The following is an 18,315-nucleotide window of genomic DNA, read 5'->3' as shown; positions in this document are numbered from 1 at the left end:
CTTGATTATTACTTTTTAAAATTCAGGTTTTGGGAAAACAAGGCAAGATTAAAAACGAAATGATTTGGGGGTGAAGGGTTTGTGAGTTCCATCCCCACCACTAATACACGCCGTGGGCTTCCCCAAGGAGGGACCTGGGGGGTCTTACACACTGAAGGCTTCTACAAGGTGGGACCTGGGGGTCTTACACACTGAAGGCTTCTACAAGGTGGGACCTGGGGGGTCTTATACACTGTGGGCTTCCCCAAGGCAGAACCTGTGGGGTTTTACACACTGTAGGCTTCCCTAAGGTGGGGCCCGGCGGGGGTGTGTCTTACAGGCTGTGGGCATCCCCAAGGCAGGACTTGGGGGCCCTCCAGGGTCCTTTCAGGTCCATCTGGTTCTGAAAAGCCACGACCCCTTGGCTGTACTAGCATGGCTTCCACACTGCGTTCTGTTCTGCGTAGGTCCCTTCAGAAATGAGAAGGTGAAGTTCTGAGCAAGCAGAGATTCACGTCTGCTTTTCTCTTTCTCATAGGGTGATTCTTCATAGGATTCCATTTGGGGAAAATAAAGGAATCAGAATTCTAGAATAATCCTGTACGGTGGTGATTCCCAGCTTTTGGGAGGCTATATGCCTCTTTAAGGATCTGATAAAAATCTCTTCTGGCACTTCTCACCAGAATAAGGCAGATCTCACACACATACAGATTTGCAGGCTAACAGAGGGATGGGCAGCCCTTGACCCACTGAGGCCAATCCATGGAGCCCCCGCCTTATACAAGCTCTCTCAGCTCATGGGGAGCTTGTTATTTGTGGATGTGGCCACCAGATGGTGATAGATATTAAGGCCCATCAGCTTAGAAAGCGGAAGGGAAACAGGTGTCGAGGCCAGGCTCTCTTTGTTAGTTAACCTGCATCCGTGACGGCTGGGACTGACATTGCCACACCGTTCACAACCCTCGTCCCTGGGCCTCCGTACTCTCCCCCTTTCTGTTCCATTTCACACACGTAAGCAAGCCAGCATCCCTGGCCTAGAGCACTGAACATCCAGCCTTCAGATCCTGGAGGGCCGGGTCCGAGACCGGGGAGCCAATGGTGGACATGAGGGGCTGACATCTGTCTTTGATGCCTTTCACTGTGTCTTTTGGAGCTTCCAACTCTGGCGGATGCTCCCATCTGGATCTGTCCATTGAAAAAAACCTTTCCTGACATCTCACTTTCCATTTGGGCCAGGCCCAATGGATACAGAGAAGCCTCCTGCCCTGGGGGAGGGGGCACCGTGGTAGAGGAGGTGACAAGCCTGCAAGCCTTAGTCAGGCCTGTGAATATGCGGCTGTTGACACATTCAGAGCAACCGTCCCCGGAGGTGGTGGTGGTGCAGAGTGTCAGGGAGGCTTCTTCAGCGATGTCACCCTGGACTGACTGGCAACTGGCCAGGCAAAAGCAAGAGAAGGGAAAAGGTGTTCCCTTAGAGGCAGAGCAGTAGAACGCCATCTGGCAAGTTCAAGAACCACAAGCTGTTCAGGCTAGAGCAGGAGCCTTAGGAGGTGGGGTTGAGGGATGACAGCGGAGGGCCAGTCCTGGGCTGAGGAGAACAGGAGTCCTTGAGAGTCTAGGGTGGTGAGGGGTGTGGAGAGCATCTCAGGGAGCCTGCAGTGGCCTTCAACACACTCAGCCGTGAGCTCATCATCTCTCTCCTGACTCTCCGGTTTGGGGAAAGAAACCAAGCCACTCAAGCCAAAGCCCGGGAAGAATCTTTTTCACTTCTCACTCCATAAGCACATCAGATCCTATCGACTCCACCCCAGTTCAGGTCCTCCTGGTCGTCTTCTGCGTTTAACAAAAGGGTTGGTAGCTAACTAGCCTCCATAATCATCTGCCCGGCTCTCTGGGCCTCTTTTCATCCCTCTCACGCTTCCTTTCCTAACCTCCCAGCTTAACAATTCTCCGTGCTGTCTCAGTGTCTTTAGGGTGATGGCATATCCCAGCTCCACCTTACCCGCCCAACCTCTTCTCCCCAGCTGCCCTCCTCAGGCTGGGATCTACACAGTTGGCTCTCCAGGGTTCCGAGAAGACCCCAGGCAGCCAGGCCTCTGTGCCGTGTTCGTGTCTCTGAAGGCCCCCTCTCCCATCTGGCAGCTCAAACTCAGCTCCAGCAGTACCTCTTTTGAAGCTGGTTCTCGCATTCCTCACCTCCCAGCACAATCACTTGCTCCCTCTCAGAGCAGGTAGCGACTGCTACCTGTGTTACACACCAGTTGCTTATTTCCTCCACCAGGCTGATTTCCTTGAGGAAAGAAACAGTGTCTTATTCATTTCCCTCTCATCAGCACCCAGATTAGTGCATGTCACATAGTGAATGGTGAATATGTGTTTGCTGAATGAACAAGTAAATGAACTTATAAACAGACACACAGGTAAAGAAAAGCCTTGGTGCTGCCATCCACTTTCCCCGAGCTTGGCCTGAACCCTTAGGAGCAGCAGATGGAAACTCTTTTCTCTTCAGAACATGGGAACCCCTGTCCCAGCCTCCTGCTGCCCTGGTGTCCCCTCTCCGGTTACAGAACTGCTCACTCATCCCTGAGCTCCTGGCCTGGGCTTGCATTATCTACCTTTTTCTGGAACGTTTCCTTGATGCATCACAATCTGACAAAGTGCCAAAGAAGCCTTCCTGCTCCACAGAGGTGCTTCAGTCCCTCAGACTTACCTCGTGGCTTCACTCACTCTTCTCACTTTGCTCCCACAGCACACTTCGTGTTCCCTGCACACACTCACCTCACCCGTGTCTTGTGGGACAGTTATTTGGGTCTTGGTCCTTCTGCTTCTGTCTGGCCCTGTGTTCCCAGGAGGCAGGGCACCACATCCCATCATCCCCAGGCACAGCCCCTGGCATGTGGTAGATGACACCCATGCCAGCTGAGGGGGCTGGTCATCACTGCAAGAATCGGGTCAGAGGAGCTGAACGAGGGAAACAAACTTGCCCAAAGGTATGCACTCGGATGCAGTGCAGGTATTACCCTCATGCATCAGAAGAGAAAAACAGTAAATGGCAGAGATGGTGCAAGAAGATACTCGATCACAGGTGTATAGGGGAGCTCCCTGGGGACAGAGGGACGTTTGCCAGAGAATATTCCCCTGCGCCAGCAGCTTCCCTTTCCACTGCTGGCCCCCGCTGCTCTAGAGGCTGCTGGTGGGTGGGGCTATCCTGCCACCTTGGTCTGAAATCAACTCCAAATTTCTCCCTCAGCTTTTAGAAATGCTTTCCCAGGTTTTCCCAGCCACTTTATTTTGCACTTTTTTTTTTTTTTTACACATTTTCACACATTATGGAACATACAATTTCACCCTTTTCCACTCTGTGAGATACCAAGTGCATTAATGATGAAAGACCCGGTTTGATTTTCTTTTACAACTTGTTCTTGTTCAGTCGGTAAGTTGGTCAAGTCATGTCTAACTCTTTGCGACCCCATGGACTACAGCATGCCAGGCTTCTCTGTCCGCCACTATCTCTTGGAGTTTGCTCAAGTTCATGCCCACTGAGTCGGTGATGACTGTGTTCCCATTTAAGGAAATCTTGTAAACACTTGTAAGTAAATTAGCCACCATTTTAGGGTTCTGTCCCTGTCACTGGCAATCTTGAAAGGTCATTTGGACCATCATTCTGCATCTGACTCATTCCAAATGGATCCTTCCAGTGAGGGAAGAAAGCTCAGAAGATTCTGTCTCACAATCTCTAAGAGGTGAGGTGGTCTTTGTATCTCAAACTTTTCTGCCTGCAATATTGAGCTTGCCTTCTCTCTGCAGTTATAGAGAAAAGCTGTATATGTGAAACTAACAACGTAAAAGCTGTATATTCTGCCTTTGGTTAATCACAGCCACTAACGATTCATCACCAGTTAAATTCTCCATCGACATTTCTGATTTTGCTTTTTACCCACCATCTTTCTGTAGAAGAGTGCTACAGGGTCAGTGATGCTGACCATTTTGGAATTTCATCCCTTGAAATTTTGCTTCCCTCAACTCTTACCAGAATTATGGCTTTCCAGGACGTGTGACTTACCACATCACATCACTTGTTACAGGTGTAACAGCCTTAAGATAGAGATTGGTTAATACTCACTAGAATCTAGAATGAGGTCCTAAGTGTGTGTGTGTGTGCGTGTTAAATCAGTTCAGTTGTGTCCAACTCTTTGTGACCCTATGAACTGCAGTCTGCCAGGCTCCTCTGTCCATGGGATTCTCCAGGCAAGAATACTGGAGTGGGTTGCCATGCCCTCCTTCAGGGGATCTTCCCAACCCAGGGGTCGAACCCAGGTCTCCCGCATTGCAGGCGGATTCTTTGTTGTCTGAGCTACCAGGGAAGCCCGGAGGTCCCAAATACTAGAGGATAAAAATAAATCTAGTGAAACTGAATTGTTTCCAAAACCAAAAATGATTCTGCTTGCTTTGACAGCATCAGTTCAAAACTCCTTCCATTGGCAACAGTTACTATTTTGAATTATTACTTATTTTAGCTCAGTGGAAGAGCTGGATTTTTAGAACTGAAGTCATTTTAACCAGAATACATATTATCCAGTACTTAAAGAAACATTAGTGGCTAGTAGTGTAGTAAGAGTAATAAAAAATTCATGGTTTTATCTCTAGGATGTTTAATTTCTTGTAGCTGTATATCAGGATCCCTCATAAATATAAAAGGGATAGAGAGAAGGCTGGTATTATTAGCCTCAGTAAATATGATTTCAGTACAGTAATCAATCAGGCATATTTACATCTGTGCTAGGCAGAGATGAATGAGCTGATTCTCTCTCAAAGTCCCTACTCAAAAGTAATCCTGAGATTACTTTGGAGATCAAAAGAGGTAACTACTGGTAAAGTGCTTTGTAAACTGTTTGTTTCCAGAGTACCTAGTATGTAATGGAGCAGTGCGTGACTAAAGCCCATCCATACACTCGCCAACACCTGGCACTGTTCGTTTTTTTTTTTTTTTTTTTACTGTAGTCATTCCAGTGGAGATTAAGCAAAACCTCACTGAGGTTTTAATTTGCATTTCTCTGATGGTTCAGCATGTTTTCATGTGCTTATTACTGGCCATTCCTCTATCTTTTTTGTGAAGTGTCTCTTCAAATCTTTTGCCCATGCAAAAAACTTTGCTGGCTTGTCTTCTTATTGAGTTGTAATAGTTCTTTATGTATGCCAGAAATTAGTTCTCTGTCAGATATATGCTTCGAGCATTTTCTAGGATTTGTCGACTTGCTTTTTGTTGTTGTTTCACTTTTTTGTCTGTACTGCACAGCACGCAGGATCTTAGTTTCCTGACCAGACATCATACCCTGTCCATTGTAATGCAAGGCAGATTCGTAACGATGGACCACCAGGAAAGTTCACCATTTTATTCTCCTAATGGGATCTTTTAAAGAGCAAAAGTTTTAATTTTTGATAAAGACTATCAGTTTTTTCTGATTCCTGATTTTTAAATCCCATATAAAAAATCTTTTCTTACCCCAAGATCACAGAGATATTTTCTTCTGTAAGTTTCAAAGTATTAAACTTTACATTCAGGTCTCTGATACTTTTTAGCTTTTGAGTAGTATGATAGAAAGTAAAGGTTTTTTAAAATTCCTATATAGGTATCTATTTGTTGAAAAAACTTTCATTTCCCTATTGGCACCTTAGTTAAAAAAAAAAAAATATATATATATACACACACACACACACACACACACATATTCATTCTAACCCCTCCAGATTCACTAATCTGTTCCAGTGATTTATATGTTTACCTTTTCATTAATACAACTATCATGATTAACCTTAGTTTGACAGAAGGTCTTAAAATCAGGTAGTATAAGTCCTCTAACTTTGTGCTTTTTTTTTTTTTATCACTTTGGTTATTCACACTTTCACATACATTTTAGAACTAGTTTATCAATTTCTGTGAGAAAGCTTGCTGGGGTTTTTATTTGGATTGCACTGAATCTACAGGTTAATTTGGGAAGAATTACCATTTTAATAATATTAACTCTTCCAATTCATAACTATAGTATATTATTACCTCCATATTTAGGTCTTTAATTTCCCTCAGCAATGTTAGTGGTTTCAGTGAAGAGGTCTTGCCTGTCTTTTGTTAAATTTATTCCTAAGCAGTCTACTTCTTTGGGCATCATTATATAGATTTTTTAAGTTCATTTTTTTGTTGTCGTTGCTAGTAAGTAAAAGTTATTTTTGTATAGTGATCTTTTCTCCTGTGAATTTGCTAAATTAACTTATTAATTCTAGTACTTATTTTCTATATTCTTTAGGATTTTTAATATAAACAACCATGTTACCGGCAAACAGAAACTGTTACATCTTCCTTTCTGGTATTTGTGCCTTTTATATATTTTTTGTTCCCTTACTGAACTCACTAGGATCTCTAGTACAACTGTGAATAGAAGTAGCGAGAGCAGGTATTGTCTTCTTGTCCCCAGTATTAGGGGAATATATTTAGTATTTTTCCATGTAGGCTGTTCTTAGAAGTCTTAGTTTGAGATAATTCTCATCTATTTACAGTTTGCTAAGAAATATTTTTTATAAAGATGTATTATGTTTTGTCAAATCTTTCTTAGCATCTACTGAGGCGTATACATGCAATGAAATATTTACTTAGCCTTAAAAAGGAAGAAAATCCTGACACTTGCTACTATATAGATGAATTTTGAGGGCTTTATGCTAAGTGAAATAATTCAGTCACAAAAAACACTGTAATTCCACTGAGAGAAGCCTAATTCATACAGATAAAAAGTAGAATGGAGGTTGTTAGGGGCTGGGGGAAGGTGAAATGAGGCATCAAGGGTACAGAGTTTAAATTTTGAGAGATGAAGAGAGTTCCAAAGATTGGTTGCAGGAGTGTGAAAGTACTTAACACTACTGAACTGTACACTTAAAAACGGTTAAGATAGGACGTTTCCTATTATGCATATTTTAACACAATTTTTTGTTAAAGGAAAGAAAACAATCAGAGGAAGAAAGATACAGTTACATCCAGGAGAATCAGAATAAAAAGAACAGTTGATCTCTCATCAAAAACAACGAAAAGTCAAGAAGACCATAGCATGGCATCCTTTAGAATGCTGAAATAAAGCCATTTTTATACTCAGCAAAAATCTCTCTCAAAAATAAAGGTGATACTGTATGGCACAGGGAACTATATTCAATATTTTGTGACAAACCATAAGAGAAATATGACAAAGTATGTGTATCATATTTGTATATAACTGAACCACTGCTGTACAGCAGAAATAACACTGTAAATCAATTGTATACTTCAACAAAATAAATCAAATAAAAGGTGAAATAAAGGTATTTTCAGATAAGTGAAAGTTGGGAAAATTAGTCACCAAGGGACTCACATGGCCATAAATGGTAAAAGGAAGCTCTTCATGGGAGTTTCCCGGCAGTCCAGTGTAAGGACTCGGCACTTTCACTGCCATGGGCCTAGGTTCAATCCCTGGTCAGGGACAATCCCCACAGACCATGCAGCATGGCCAAAATGAAATAAAATAAAGTTAAAAAAAAAAAAAAAAAAAAAGGAACTTCAGGTTGAAGAGAAATAAAACCATGTAAAAACCCCACTAGATAATGTTTAATATTTGTTTTCAACATACATATTTTAAAGAATTTAGAAGGGAAAAAAAACAATACTTTATAATTTTGAAAATATTTACTATTTCTGCTTGTCTTTCTTCATTCCTGCTCATAGTTTTCTTCTGGTAATACCTTGCTTCAGCCTTATTATTTCTTTAAATTAAATCTCCTAGAAATTCTCTTACTTCTTTTTCATCTAAGAATGTCTTACTTTGTTTTCATTCCTGAAGGAATACTTTTGCAGAATTGAGACCTCTGGATTGATAAGAGTTTCTTTCCCTTTTCATTAATTTCAAGTGTGTTTTCTTTTCTCATATGGAATATTGTTATAATATGGGCTTTTAAATCTGTGTGTAGAAGCTCCAACATTTGTAATAATGAGGTTGGTCTCTGTGCTCGCCCTTGAGAATTAGTTAGAGTTTGCTCATTTTCTGTATGCCCAGAAATTTTGGATTATATTCTGAATGCTGTGTAGACTGTGTTCTTTTATCATCCTCTGGAAAATACTGATGTGTTTGTTTTTGCAGGCAATCAACATGGTTAGGTTTAGCCTCTTAAATTCTGTTTCTCCTTTTGTGTGTGGTAGTAAAAAATCTCAGTTTAGTTCACAAAGCTCTTGTTATGCTGGTTTGAGTCTATCTCACACACGGGTTCCCTGGTGGGTCAGACAGTGGAGAGCCTGCCTGCAGTGTGGGAGACTTGGGTTCGATGCCTTGGGTTGGGAAAGATGTCCTGGAGAAGGAAATGGCAATCCACTTGAGTATTCTTGCCTGGAGAATTCCACAGAGCCTACAATCCATGGGGTCGCAAAGAGTCGGACACGACTGAGCACCGCTCGCAGCGCTCCACGCCCACCCCCCCCATCAAGATGAGCCTGAGACTTGAGTGGTTTTATATCCAGAATCAGGAAATCCCTTCTCTAGCTCTCTCCACTCTGGGATACTCCACTCTTCCCCAGCCCCCGAAGGGCTCCTTTTCTGGAGATTTCTGTTAGAGTTTCAGCAGCCTGCCCCACTGTGCTGCTTTGGGAGGGGGCCCATACTCAGGACAAATCCACCAGAGACAGAAAATTCACTCTGTGTAGTTGCATCTTCAGAGTTTGCTCTGCTACATAAGCTGCTTCCTTTCATTTACAGAGTCTTTGGGTAATCATATTTTGCCTGGAGTTTTTAGTTGTAATTAGTGGGAGGGATAATCTGTGGTGGCTTCTGCCACCATACAGAAACTGAAACTTATACATTCTTTTTCAAAGTTTCTTTTTCCTAAATTTCACCATCTCTTTACTCATTATCCCTTTTCCCTCCCTGCCACAGATTAAAGCAATCAACACAACTATTTTAAAGTCTTTGTAAGCTAACTCCAAAAACCGAGCTTATTTTGTTTTTATGACCTGAGTTCTCTTGACCACAGGTCAACTTTACAGTGTCTTCAAGTGTCCAGCAATTTCTCACTATCTACTGAACACTTGGGATGATATGTTACGGGAATTTCATTCAAAAGAAAAGTCATATAAATTGAATCTTGTTCAGTGTGGGTCCCTTTTTTAACACAAATTTGTCCTGCTTTTTGATTGCTCTTCAGTGCCTTTAGTTTTTTAAAATGTTTTGTCTGGAGTTTGTAATTGTTACAGTATGTTTGCTATCATGCACACTACTCTACTACCACCAGAAACTATATATCCCTCTAAAGATAGGTCCGTCTAGTCAAGGCTATGGTCTTTCCAGTGGTCATGTATGGATGTGAGAATTGGACTTTGAAGAAGGCTGAGCACCGAAGAATTGATGCTTTTGAACTGTGGTGTTGGAGAAGACTCTTGAGAGTCCCTTGGACTGCAGGGAGATCCAACCGGTCCATTCTGAAGGAGATCAGCCCTGGGTGTTCTTTGGAAGGAATGATGCTAAAGCTGAAACTCCAGTACTTTGGCCACCTCATGAGAAGAGCTGACTTATTGGAAAAGACTCTGATGCTGGGAGCGATTAGGGGCAGGAGGAGAAGGGGACGACAGAGGATGAGATGGCTGGATGGCATCACTGACTCGATGGACGTGAGTCTGAGTGAACTCCGGGAGTTGGTGATGGACAGGGAGGCCTGGCGTGCTGCGATTCATGGGGTCGCAGAGTTGGACACGACGGAGCAACTAAACTGACTGAAATGACTGAAAGAAAGCTTCCTTCCCACCCTCCATTCCTGCTTGGAATCCTACAAACACTGTTTGAGTTTACTATTTTTAAAACTCTCCCTGAGATCCTACTCATCAACCTCTTGCTCCCTCACCCACACAAGTCAAAACAAAGACACAGAGAAAAGCACGACTTGGTCAAGGCCCCACAATCAAGTTGCTTCCCCAGATGTAGATAAGCTCTGTCTCATTCATTAACATCCACAGGCTATGGAGATAACATATTTCCGTAACACAGGTTTGTTCAAATATTTATCATGCAATGATGTGTGCTCTGAGTCCTGTCCCAAAGGATAGTAACGTATTAATGTAAAAACGGAAGGGTGATTTGCAGTCTGCACTAGGATCATTTACAGTTTTGCAGAAAACCAGGATCTCAGGACCCACCGCAGGCCCACTGAATCAGAAGCAGCGTTTCAACAAGATGCCTGGGTATTTCACGTGCACATTCCTGTTTGAGAGACACTAATATAAAGTGCTCTGTCTTTCACTGAAACTATGAGTGTACAGCCTCTCATTCTTTACTCCCCTGTGATCCTATGTGTAGCTGAAGGGGTGGAGGCCTGGGAGAACATCTGGCAATATGAGGACCTCCTACCTCATGGGTACCTCAGAAATGTTTTGCCATTTTATGTTCATTAATTATGCTCATGAGTTAATTATTCTCACTCTGCAGAGAAGGAAACTGAAGGTCAAGGAGGCTAAATAAATGGCCCCCAAGGTCACAAAGAAGTGGCCAGACCTGAATCTGAAACCATAACTGACTGAACTGCAGAGCCTGTAAAACACTTTGCATTCTACCTGGTCTGTGGTTCAGAAGAACTAGGTACTAACTAGTTCAGGGATCCTGGTTGATTCATTCTACCTGTGTAGAACTCAGGCCCTCATGCGTACACTGACGGAGGTCACCTGAACTAGCGCAAGTTCACAAATGAATCATGCTGCTTGAGGAAAATGAGTTTTTTGAGGCAGATTTCAAACTGAGTATTGGCAGTGTGTGAAAATGACTCAGAAAACCAGAATCATGGAACAGCACAGTGTAGAGAGAAGAGTACACGATCAGGAAGGAGAAGCCTGGGTTCTGGTCCGACCTCTGTCATTCAGAAGAAAGAGTCTTGGTTTCCTCACCCGTGAAACAGGGAGAAATGATCGATCCCAGTGACCTCAGTGTATTTGACTGGTTTAAGTCTGATCATGCATGAAAATATCCTGTAATGTGATTTGTCAATAAACCAGCTCTCTAACTGCCTTAATTCTCCTAACACAAATTAGTTATTTCTAAATAAATTAATACAGGAACGTGATTTGCAATCTGCTGGCCATGGTAGAATTGGGAACCAGTTCTGGCAAAGTCCATTAGCCCTGTGCTTTTGTTTATCCTAATGATGAGATAAAAGGTAATAAAAGTATGCACAGGCTCTATGCCTGAGAGAGTTTTCGCTGTCAGAAAAACGAAAACTTACTCTAGAGCGGGGAGTTCTTGCTATGACTTTCTGTGATGATGAAAATGTTTTGTATTTGCATGACCCTGTATGGTGGCCAATGGCCACGTGTGGCCACTGAGCACTTGAAATATGGCTGGTGCAACTGAATAAGTTAATTTTCAGTGCAATTTAACTGAAATAATTTTCTTTTAAATTTATGCTGTTACAGACATCTTTGGCATCTATTTTCTTTCATCATTACCACAGTCACAACTGTTACTTATTTCGCTGTGTCAGGTCTTAGCAGCATCATGTGGGACTTCTGTTGTGGTTCACGGACTCTCTAGTTGTGGCACGCAGACTTAGTTGCTCCACGGCCGCTGGGCTCTTAGTTCCCCGACCAGGGATCAAACGTGTCCCCTGCTCTGGCAGGCAGATTGTTATTCACTGGACCACCAGGGAAGTTCCCGAGTTTTATTTAATTTTAATTGATTCAAATTTAGATAGCCACATGTGGAGAGTGGCTGCCACATGGAACACCACAATGGTAGCAAAAGTGAGATACGGATTTACTCAACAATGTTAAGGTTTTATAGCTACACTGTTAGGGTCGACAAATGCACTGACTTTGTCTTTGATTCTGAAACTCTAGCTTCTTAACGCCCTTTTTCCAAATTAAACAAAATTTGTAAAGCAAGATTTTTTGATAATGAAAGGATTCTTTGGAATCCAAGTATCGTTATATAGCAACGTAGATTACTCATAAAATGTGAAGGTTACCTAAACTAGAGCAGTGGTGTTTTTGTTTTATAATTATGTATCTGGTGACCTGGAAAGATGCAATGATAAGTTTACTCCCGCGTCTTCAAAATTAAAAAGCCGAGGCTGGAAAGGACTGGGCCCGCGCGCGGCGCTCGGGCAGCCTACCGTGTGCTCTCCGCCCTCCGGCTGATGCACTGGTGCAGGTACAGGTACTCCTGGGGCGCGCTGGCCGACAGGGCGGGCTGCACGTGGTTGGACAGCGCAGGCTCGAAGGTGAACAGGGTCGGCTGGCTGGAGTGCGACGGGGCCGAGGCTTTCCGTTCTCGCAGAAGGTGCTGGCTGGAGCTGCTGAGCTCCGCCGGAGAGGAGCGCGGCGCGTGCGGGGCCGAGGAGATGTTCCGCAGGGAGTCTGTGAAGAGAGCCAGGGCTGTGTGAGGGGAAGCGGAAGGGAAGGCGGCCCTCTCCCGGACCGGGGGCGCAGCGCCCTCAGCACCTGCCCGCCCGCTGCCCTCCCTACTGCCCCCTGCTGGCTCAGGCCCCCGGGGTCGCCCGGAGGCCACTGTCGCAGGCAACCCCCTGCCCGCTCCGGGAGGCGAGGCCAGCCTCGGGCAAGGGAACGCCACTGCCTCCCCTCTCTCTGCGGGCTCCTGGGGCATCGCCTCCCTCTCAGCTACGCTGGCTTTACTAAATGAAGCTCGGCTTCCCGAAGACTTACGCGCCCAGGGGCCTGGGCCGTGTCGCCGCACTGCCTGATAAAAGTGCGCGGAACGGAGCCGCCCGTCCCCCCAGACCGTCCGGGCCCCTCCGGCCTGCCCTTCCCTGTCCTCCCGGGACGATGCTGCCCGGCTCCCGCACTCGCCACTCTCTGTCTATGGGCTTTTTTTTTTCCTTCTTCTTCTTAACTCTTATCTTTAACTCTCCCTGTTGTGTTAGAAAGGAAGCGAGGTATTAAAGACAGATAATAGTTTAGAGAGCTACACCCCAAGCCAAGGGCATTATTCATTTGGCTGGCTCTCTAGGCTTAGTCCAAATGCCTGAGCACAACATACAAGGCCTTTCACAGTCTGGCCTATTTCCTGCTTTCCTCCTCCCATACCCCAGGCATATGGAAGCTTCATCAGTCCGTGAACACACCAGCCCCTTTTATGATTCTTTGTTTTGGTTTGTGCTGTTTCTTCCGCCTGGATTTTACTTCTTTAGCATTCATAGGCAAGCTTTTAAGACCCTACACAGATATCATATTCTCCCTGAAACCTTCCTGGACTCCATTGTTCTGGGTGCGAACAGCACGTGGCCCTCACTTCATTATATCCACTGTCAGCCTGCTTCCTTGCCTGGCCCATGGTGTCTAAGAGCAGTGGCTGCTGATGTTACCTCTTCAGTGCCAACATTTACCTAATAAAGCCCAGGTACAGAGAACAAGTTCTGAGTCTGTCTTTGCAGAATATGCAAAAAAAAAAAAAGCATTCGGCATACAGTAATTCCACCAGCAAAACTTTTTGTTCAAAAGAAAGGTTAAAGACGTCATTTCTGGCAGCGTGATGGCCAGTGGGGTTGATGTTTTAGTGGTGATGACAGGGGCTTTCCAGGGCTAGTGAACACTTCAGAGGGGACTTAGTTCTCTTTCTACCCCGTTATCTGACCTGTTTTGGCACCCTTCTCATGGCCCTCGGCGGGATCACCAGCTCTACAGCATTAGTGACTCTCCAGCCTTTTCTGATGCTGGACAGGTCAACTACTGCCAGCGTATAGCAGGAAACGCCACGGGCCTCTGGGGAAAAACTGTTCCATCGACAGCTCTGTCGACCTCCAAAGTGAATGCCCGTTACAGGTCTTGTGAACTGGATGTCTGTTAACAGAATCGATGGCTTCGTTACTCCATTAGATGTGTGAGATGAGCTCTCTGATGGCAGAGGAGAGGGTTGACACCCGGGAGAGGGGAAGGCCCAGTGCCAGGGGAGACCCAGGGGAGGTGCCAGGGCAGCCTCTCGGGGGCATCCCATGCTGTCCGTGGTCTCTGGACCCCCCTCCCCTGACCAGCCCATCCAGGGGGCTTTCCTCAGCGCTCCGCCCACACCCTCCTGTGACCTCACTCTCCCTTCAGAGACTCTGGGGCATCCTGTCCGCCCTCACAGCTTCAGCTATGTGACGACAATTCACAGATCTTAATCTCTGGCTTGGTTCTGTCTCCTGAGTTCTCTGTCCTATAACTGCTCCCCATCCCTTCCTCCCCGCCAGTCCCCCAATCTGCCGGGCACCTCCATTCAGCTGCCCCACAAGCAGGTCAAGCTCAACCATCTCAATGGAACTCCTCCTGGATTCTGTATCTCAGTGAAGCGCATCAACACTGCCACCCGGTCAGTTCTCCGAGACAGAAACCCAGGCATTATCTATCACCCTTCCCTGTTTCTCAATGACCACCTCATGCCATTATGCCTCTGCCTTGCTTAAAATGCACCAACAGATCCCTGCAATCCTCAGGATGACTTACAAAGATTTCTCTTTTTAAAACCACTTCCTGTTTATTTCTTCAACTGCGCTTCTCACTTGAACTTTCTTGTGTTTCAAACAGAATTTCAGGTGAATACCGACCTCTTCTGCATCACTCCATACATTAGGCTATGAACTCAGTGACGGCAGAGATACTGTCCCTTTTGTAACAATTTTATTCCTAGAATGAAGCCCCGACTATGACACAGCTCCACAATCATGTATTGACTGAATGTCTGAAGTACATAGCATAATAAGTCAAACCCCCTCAGTACCATCCGTGACTCCTCATTACCTTCAGAATAAAGACCAGGTTCCTCAAACTGACAAGAATAGCCATTTTGTGACAAACAACTTATCCTGCCTTGTCACCCAATTCCTTTTTCATGTCCCCTGTGTTGAATGCTTGTGGGTTAAGCGTTCAAAGGAAGACGGACCCAGCCTCAGTGCCTCCCGCTCAGGCTGGGGATTCAAAGGCGACCCAGTCTGCTTAGTCACAGAGGAGGAGAAATCATTTCACCCCAGTCTCAGTTTCCTTATTTACACATCTCCAGAGTGTGGTTGTAAGGATGAAATGCAGAAAGGGTCAGAGAAATGCTGCAAGCTGTGGTACTCAAAACGTGTTCCATCGCCTCTGTCATCCCTGGTGCCTAGAACAGTCCCAGAACATAGTGGGTATTCATTACATATGTGTTGAATGAATAAAATAATTTTCTCTGGCACAAAAATCCATACATGCTTGTTTCTTGCGGTCAAAATCAAAGAGGTTTTCGAGGTCTGGTAATAAGATGGAGTAGGGGTTAGGATGAGCTGGGCCCAGAGGCACTTGGAATTTCACTCTTCTGACGTAAAGCCACGCCTATGAAACCAGTTAGCTCCATAATGGTCTACAGCGCCAGGAAAGTTTTTCCAAAGCTGTTTTGGCATGAAACCTTGCCAAAAATCCTACCTCAGCTTGCAACTTTAAAAGACTTCTATCTGAACTCATGTGATTACTCCTTCGTGTCTTTATGGGTTGAATAGTGTCCCCTCCAAAACTCATGGAACCTCAGAATGTGACCTTATTTGAAAATAGGGTCTTTGCAGATATAATGAATTAAAATGAAGTTACATGGGATTAGTGTGGGTCTTACTCCAGTGACTGGAGTCCTTATAAGAAAACAGAGACAGAGCCACACAGGGAGAACAACAGGATGTTCCCACACGATGGGATGACAGAGGTAGAGGCTGGATAAAAAAAAAAGGGGGCTATTCATACAAGGGAATATTATTCAGTCATATGAATGAATGAAATACTAATAACATGCCACAATATGGACGAATCCCCAAACACTGTGCTAAGTGAAAGAGACTAGTGACAACAGACCACGGATCACATGACTTTGTTTATGTAAAATGTCTAGAGCAGGAAAATTCAGTCAGCAAGCAAACTAGTGGTTGCCTGGGAAGGAGGTGGGTTGGTAAGCAGGAATGGATAGTAACTGCTAATGAGAATGGTGTTTCTTTTTGAGGTTGATGAAAATTTTCTAAAATGAGACTGTGGTGATGGTTGCACAACCCTGGGAAATACTAAAACCACTGAACTGTACATTTAAATGGGTGACTTTTATGGTATGAGAAATTGTTGCTTAGAAGCTAAGCCATGTTCGACTCTTTTGTGACCCATGGACTATAGCCCACCAGGCTCCTCTGTCCATGAAATTTCCTAGGCAAGGAAACCGGTAGGGTAGCCATCCCCTTCTCCAGGGGATCTTCCTGACTCAGGGATCGAACCTTCATCTCTTGCACTGGCAGGCAGATTCTTTACCACCGAGCCACTGAAAGGCCCAATATGGGAAATACATCTCAGTAAATTTCTAAACACACACACAGTCGACAGCTCCTCAAAAAGTTAAACACAGAATCACTACATGACCCAGCAATTCCACTTGTAGGTATATCCTAGGAGTAAAGGAAACATACGTCCACAGAAAAACCCGTAAACAAATTTTCACAGCAGCTTTACTCATTATAGCCAAAGTGGAGACAACCCAAATGCCTATAAGCTGATGGATATACAGAGAGAATGTGGCATATCATATAATGGAATATTATTCAGCAGTAGAAAGAATAAAGTACAAATACATGTTACAAAATGTATAAACTTTGAAAGCATTGTGCTAAGTGAAAGGAAGCTAGATTCCACTTGTATGAAATGTTAGAATCGGTAAATATTCAGAGACAGAAAATAGATTAGTAGTTGCTTAAGGCTGGGGTGATGATGGGAATAGGATGTGACTTCTAATGGGGACAAAGTTTCTTTTTGGGGTCATAAAAATGTTCCTAAATTCGATTGTGAGGATGGTTGCACAATCCTGTGAATATACTAAAAACACTGACGTGTATACTTTGAGTGATATATAGTATGTGAATTAAACACACACACAGGCAGAAGCCCTTTGCAAAGTGTGCAGTGCAAAATATATGCAAGAGATTAACAGTCATCCAGTTAAACTCATGTGACCTTTAGTTTTTATTTCCTCTCTGAAAACTGAACACTCAGTAAATACCAAGCCCTTGCTAAACTCCCTTGAGAAAAAGACATTCCCTGCTTCCTACCTTCAGTTCCCTATACCTCCCTCCAACCCCACTGTAGAGGTTTCACCCCATAATCATAGCAGGGCAGTGGGCAGCTCAGGTAAACAAAAAGCTAGCACTTATGGTTTGGGGTGAAAAGCCTCAAGCGGGCTGGAATGCCACCTCACAGTGTGTGGGCCTCATGCATGGGACAGGAGTCAGGAGACCCGGGACCCGGTTCCAACTCTGCCTTTATGAGATCGTGGACAGGTCTCTGAGCTCTGAATGCTTACCTGTGAGGTTGGGGGGATAAACCCTGGGCTGCCTACCTATCTCACTGGGCTGCTGTAAAGGGAAAATGACATAAGCTTGTGAAAACAAGTCTAAGCACTCATATAAAATGTTCGTTTAAAATTTGTTTTTATGGCCCTGGGTACCTCCTGAGCAAAGGAAAGAATGCTAAAAATAAAGGAAAACATTAGACAATATGTGGCTGGGCTGTTTTTGGTGTGTGCCTATCAGGCAGTTGTAATGATGTGTCTTGGGTCATTAGGAAGGTCAGTTACACAGCAAGAAGAAAATGGGCATTTCCAGACTTCTGGCCTGAGTTTCGATCTCCAAGTCTAGACGAAAGATAATGTCAGAAAACGCCTGAGTCAATTTGTTTTCTTTTCAACAGGGTTTTATTTTTTCCTCGTCTTCCTGGCTTCTTTTTAGGGCCCTACAAAATCACTCCCCTTCCTTTCCACAATCACTCATGGGAAGCCTGCCCAGCATAAAAACACTCCTCCCACCTTCTTGCAAAACTCTAGAACAGGAAAGCTCTGAAGGATTTCAGCAGAGGAGCCCAGCCCAGCCCAGCCCAGCCATCCACTGGCTAGTGATAACAGGAGCAGGAAAGGGGCGGTTGGCGAGAGTTTCTGGAAAAGATGACTGGCCAAGTAATGACTGCTTCCCTTATCTCAATGACCTTTTAATCTTTATCCCCCCTTCCAAACCCTCACCCCAAGCCTTGGTGGGTCTCAGAACCCACAAAATGGCAGACCAAAGCTTATGCTGGAGCCCAGGCTAGACTCAAACCTGGCTCTGGCCTTGGACAGGTTACATAAATCTCTCAGAACCTCATTTGTTCAACAGGGAGAACACACAGTTTGCAGGGCTGCTGCAAGGATTGGAGATCATTTATACAAAGTATTTAGCAGAGCACCCCACTATTCCTACGGGACACATGGAACTGACTGAGACCTTGACATTGGCGAAGGTATGGAATCGCTTTCCAAGTCACAATTACACCTTGTA

General features: G+C 44.6%; 1 protein-coding gene across 1 annotated transcript in view; it reads right to left on the bottom strand.

The window, feature by feature from the left end:
- GAB2 (GRB2 associated binding protein 2) overlaps positions 1-18,315 on the bottom strand; it is a 177,938-nt gene that overhangs the window by 13,113 nt on the left and 146,510 nt on the right. The window contains exon 3 of the mRNA XM_018043071.1: positions 12,136-12,379. Within this exon, the coding sequence (XP_017898560.1) occupies positions 12,136-12,379 (244 nt within the window). The remainder of the gene's footprint in view (positions 1-12,135; positions 12,380-18,315) is intronic.

Source organism: Capra hircus, chromosome 29, assembly GCF_001704415.2.
Source record: "Capra hircus breed San Clemente chromosome 29, ASM170441v1, whole genome shotgun sequence".
Taxonomy (NCBI): Eukaryota; Metazoa; Chordata; class Mammalia; order Artiodactyla; family Bovidae; genus Capra; species Capra hircus.
This window is presented reverse-complemented; position numbering and strand designations above follow the sequence as displayed.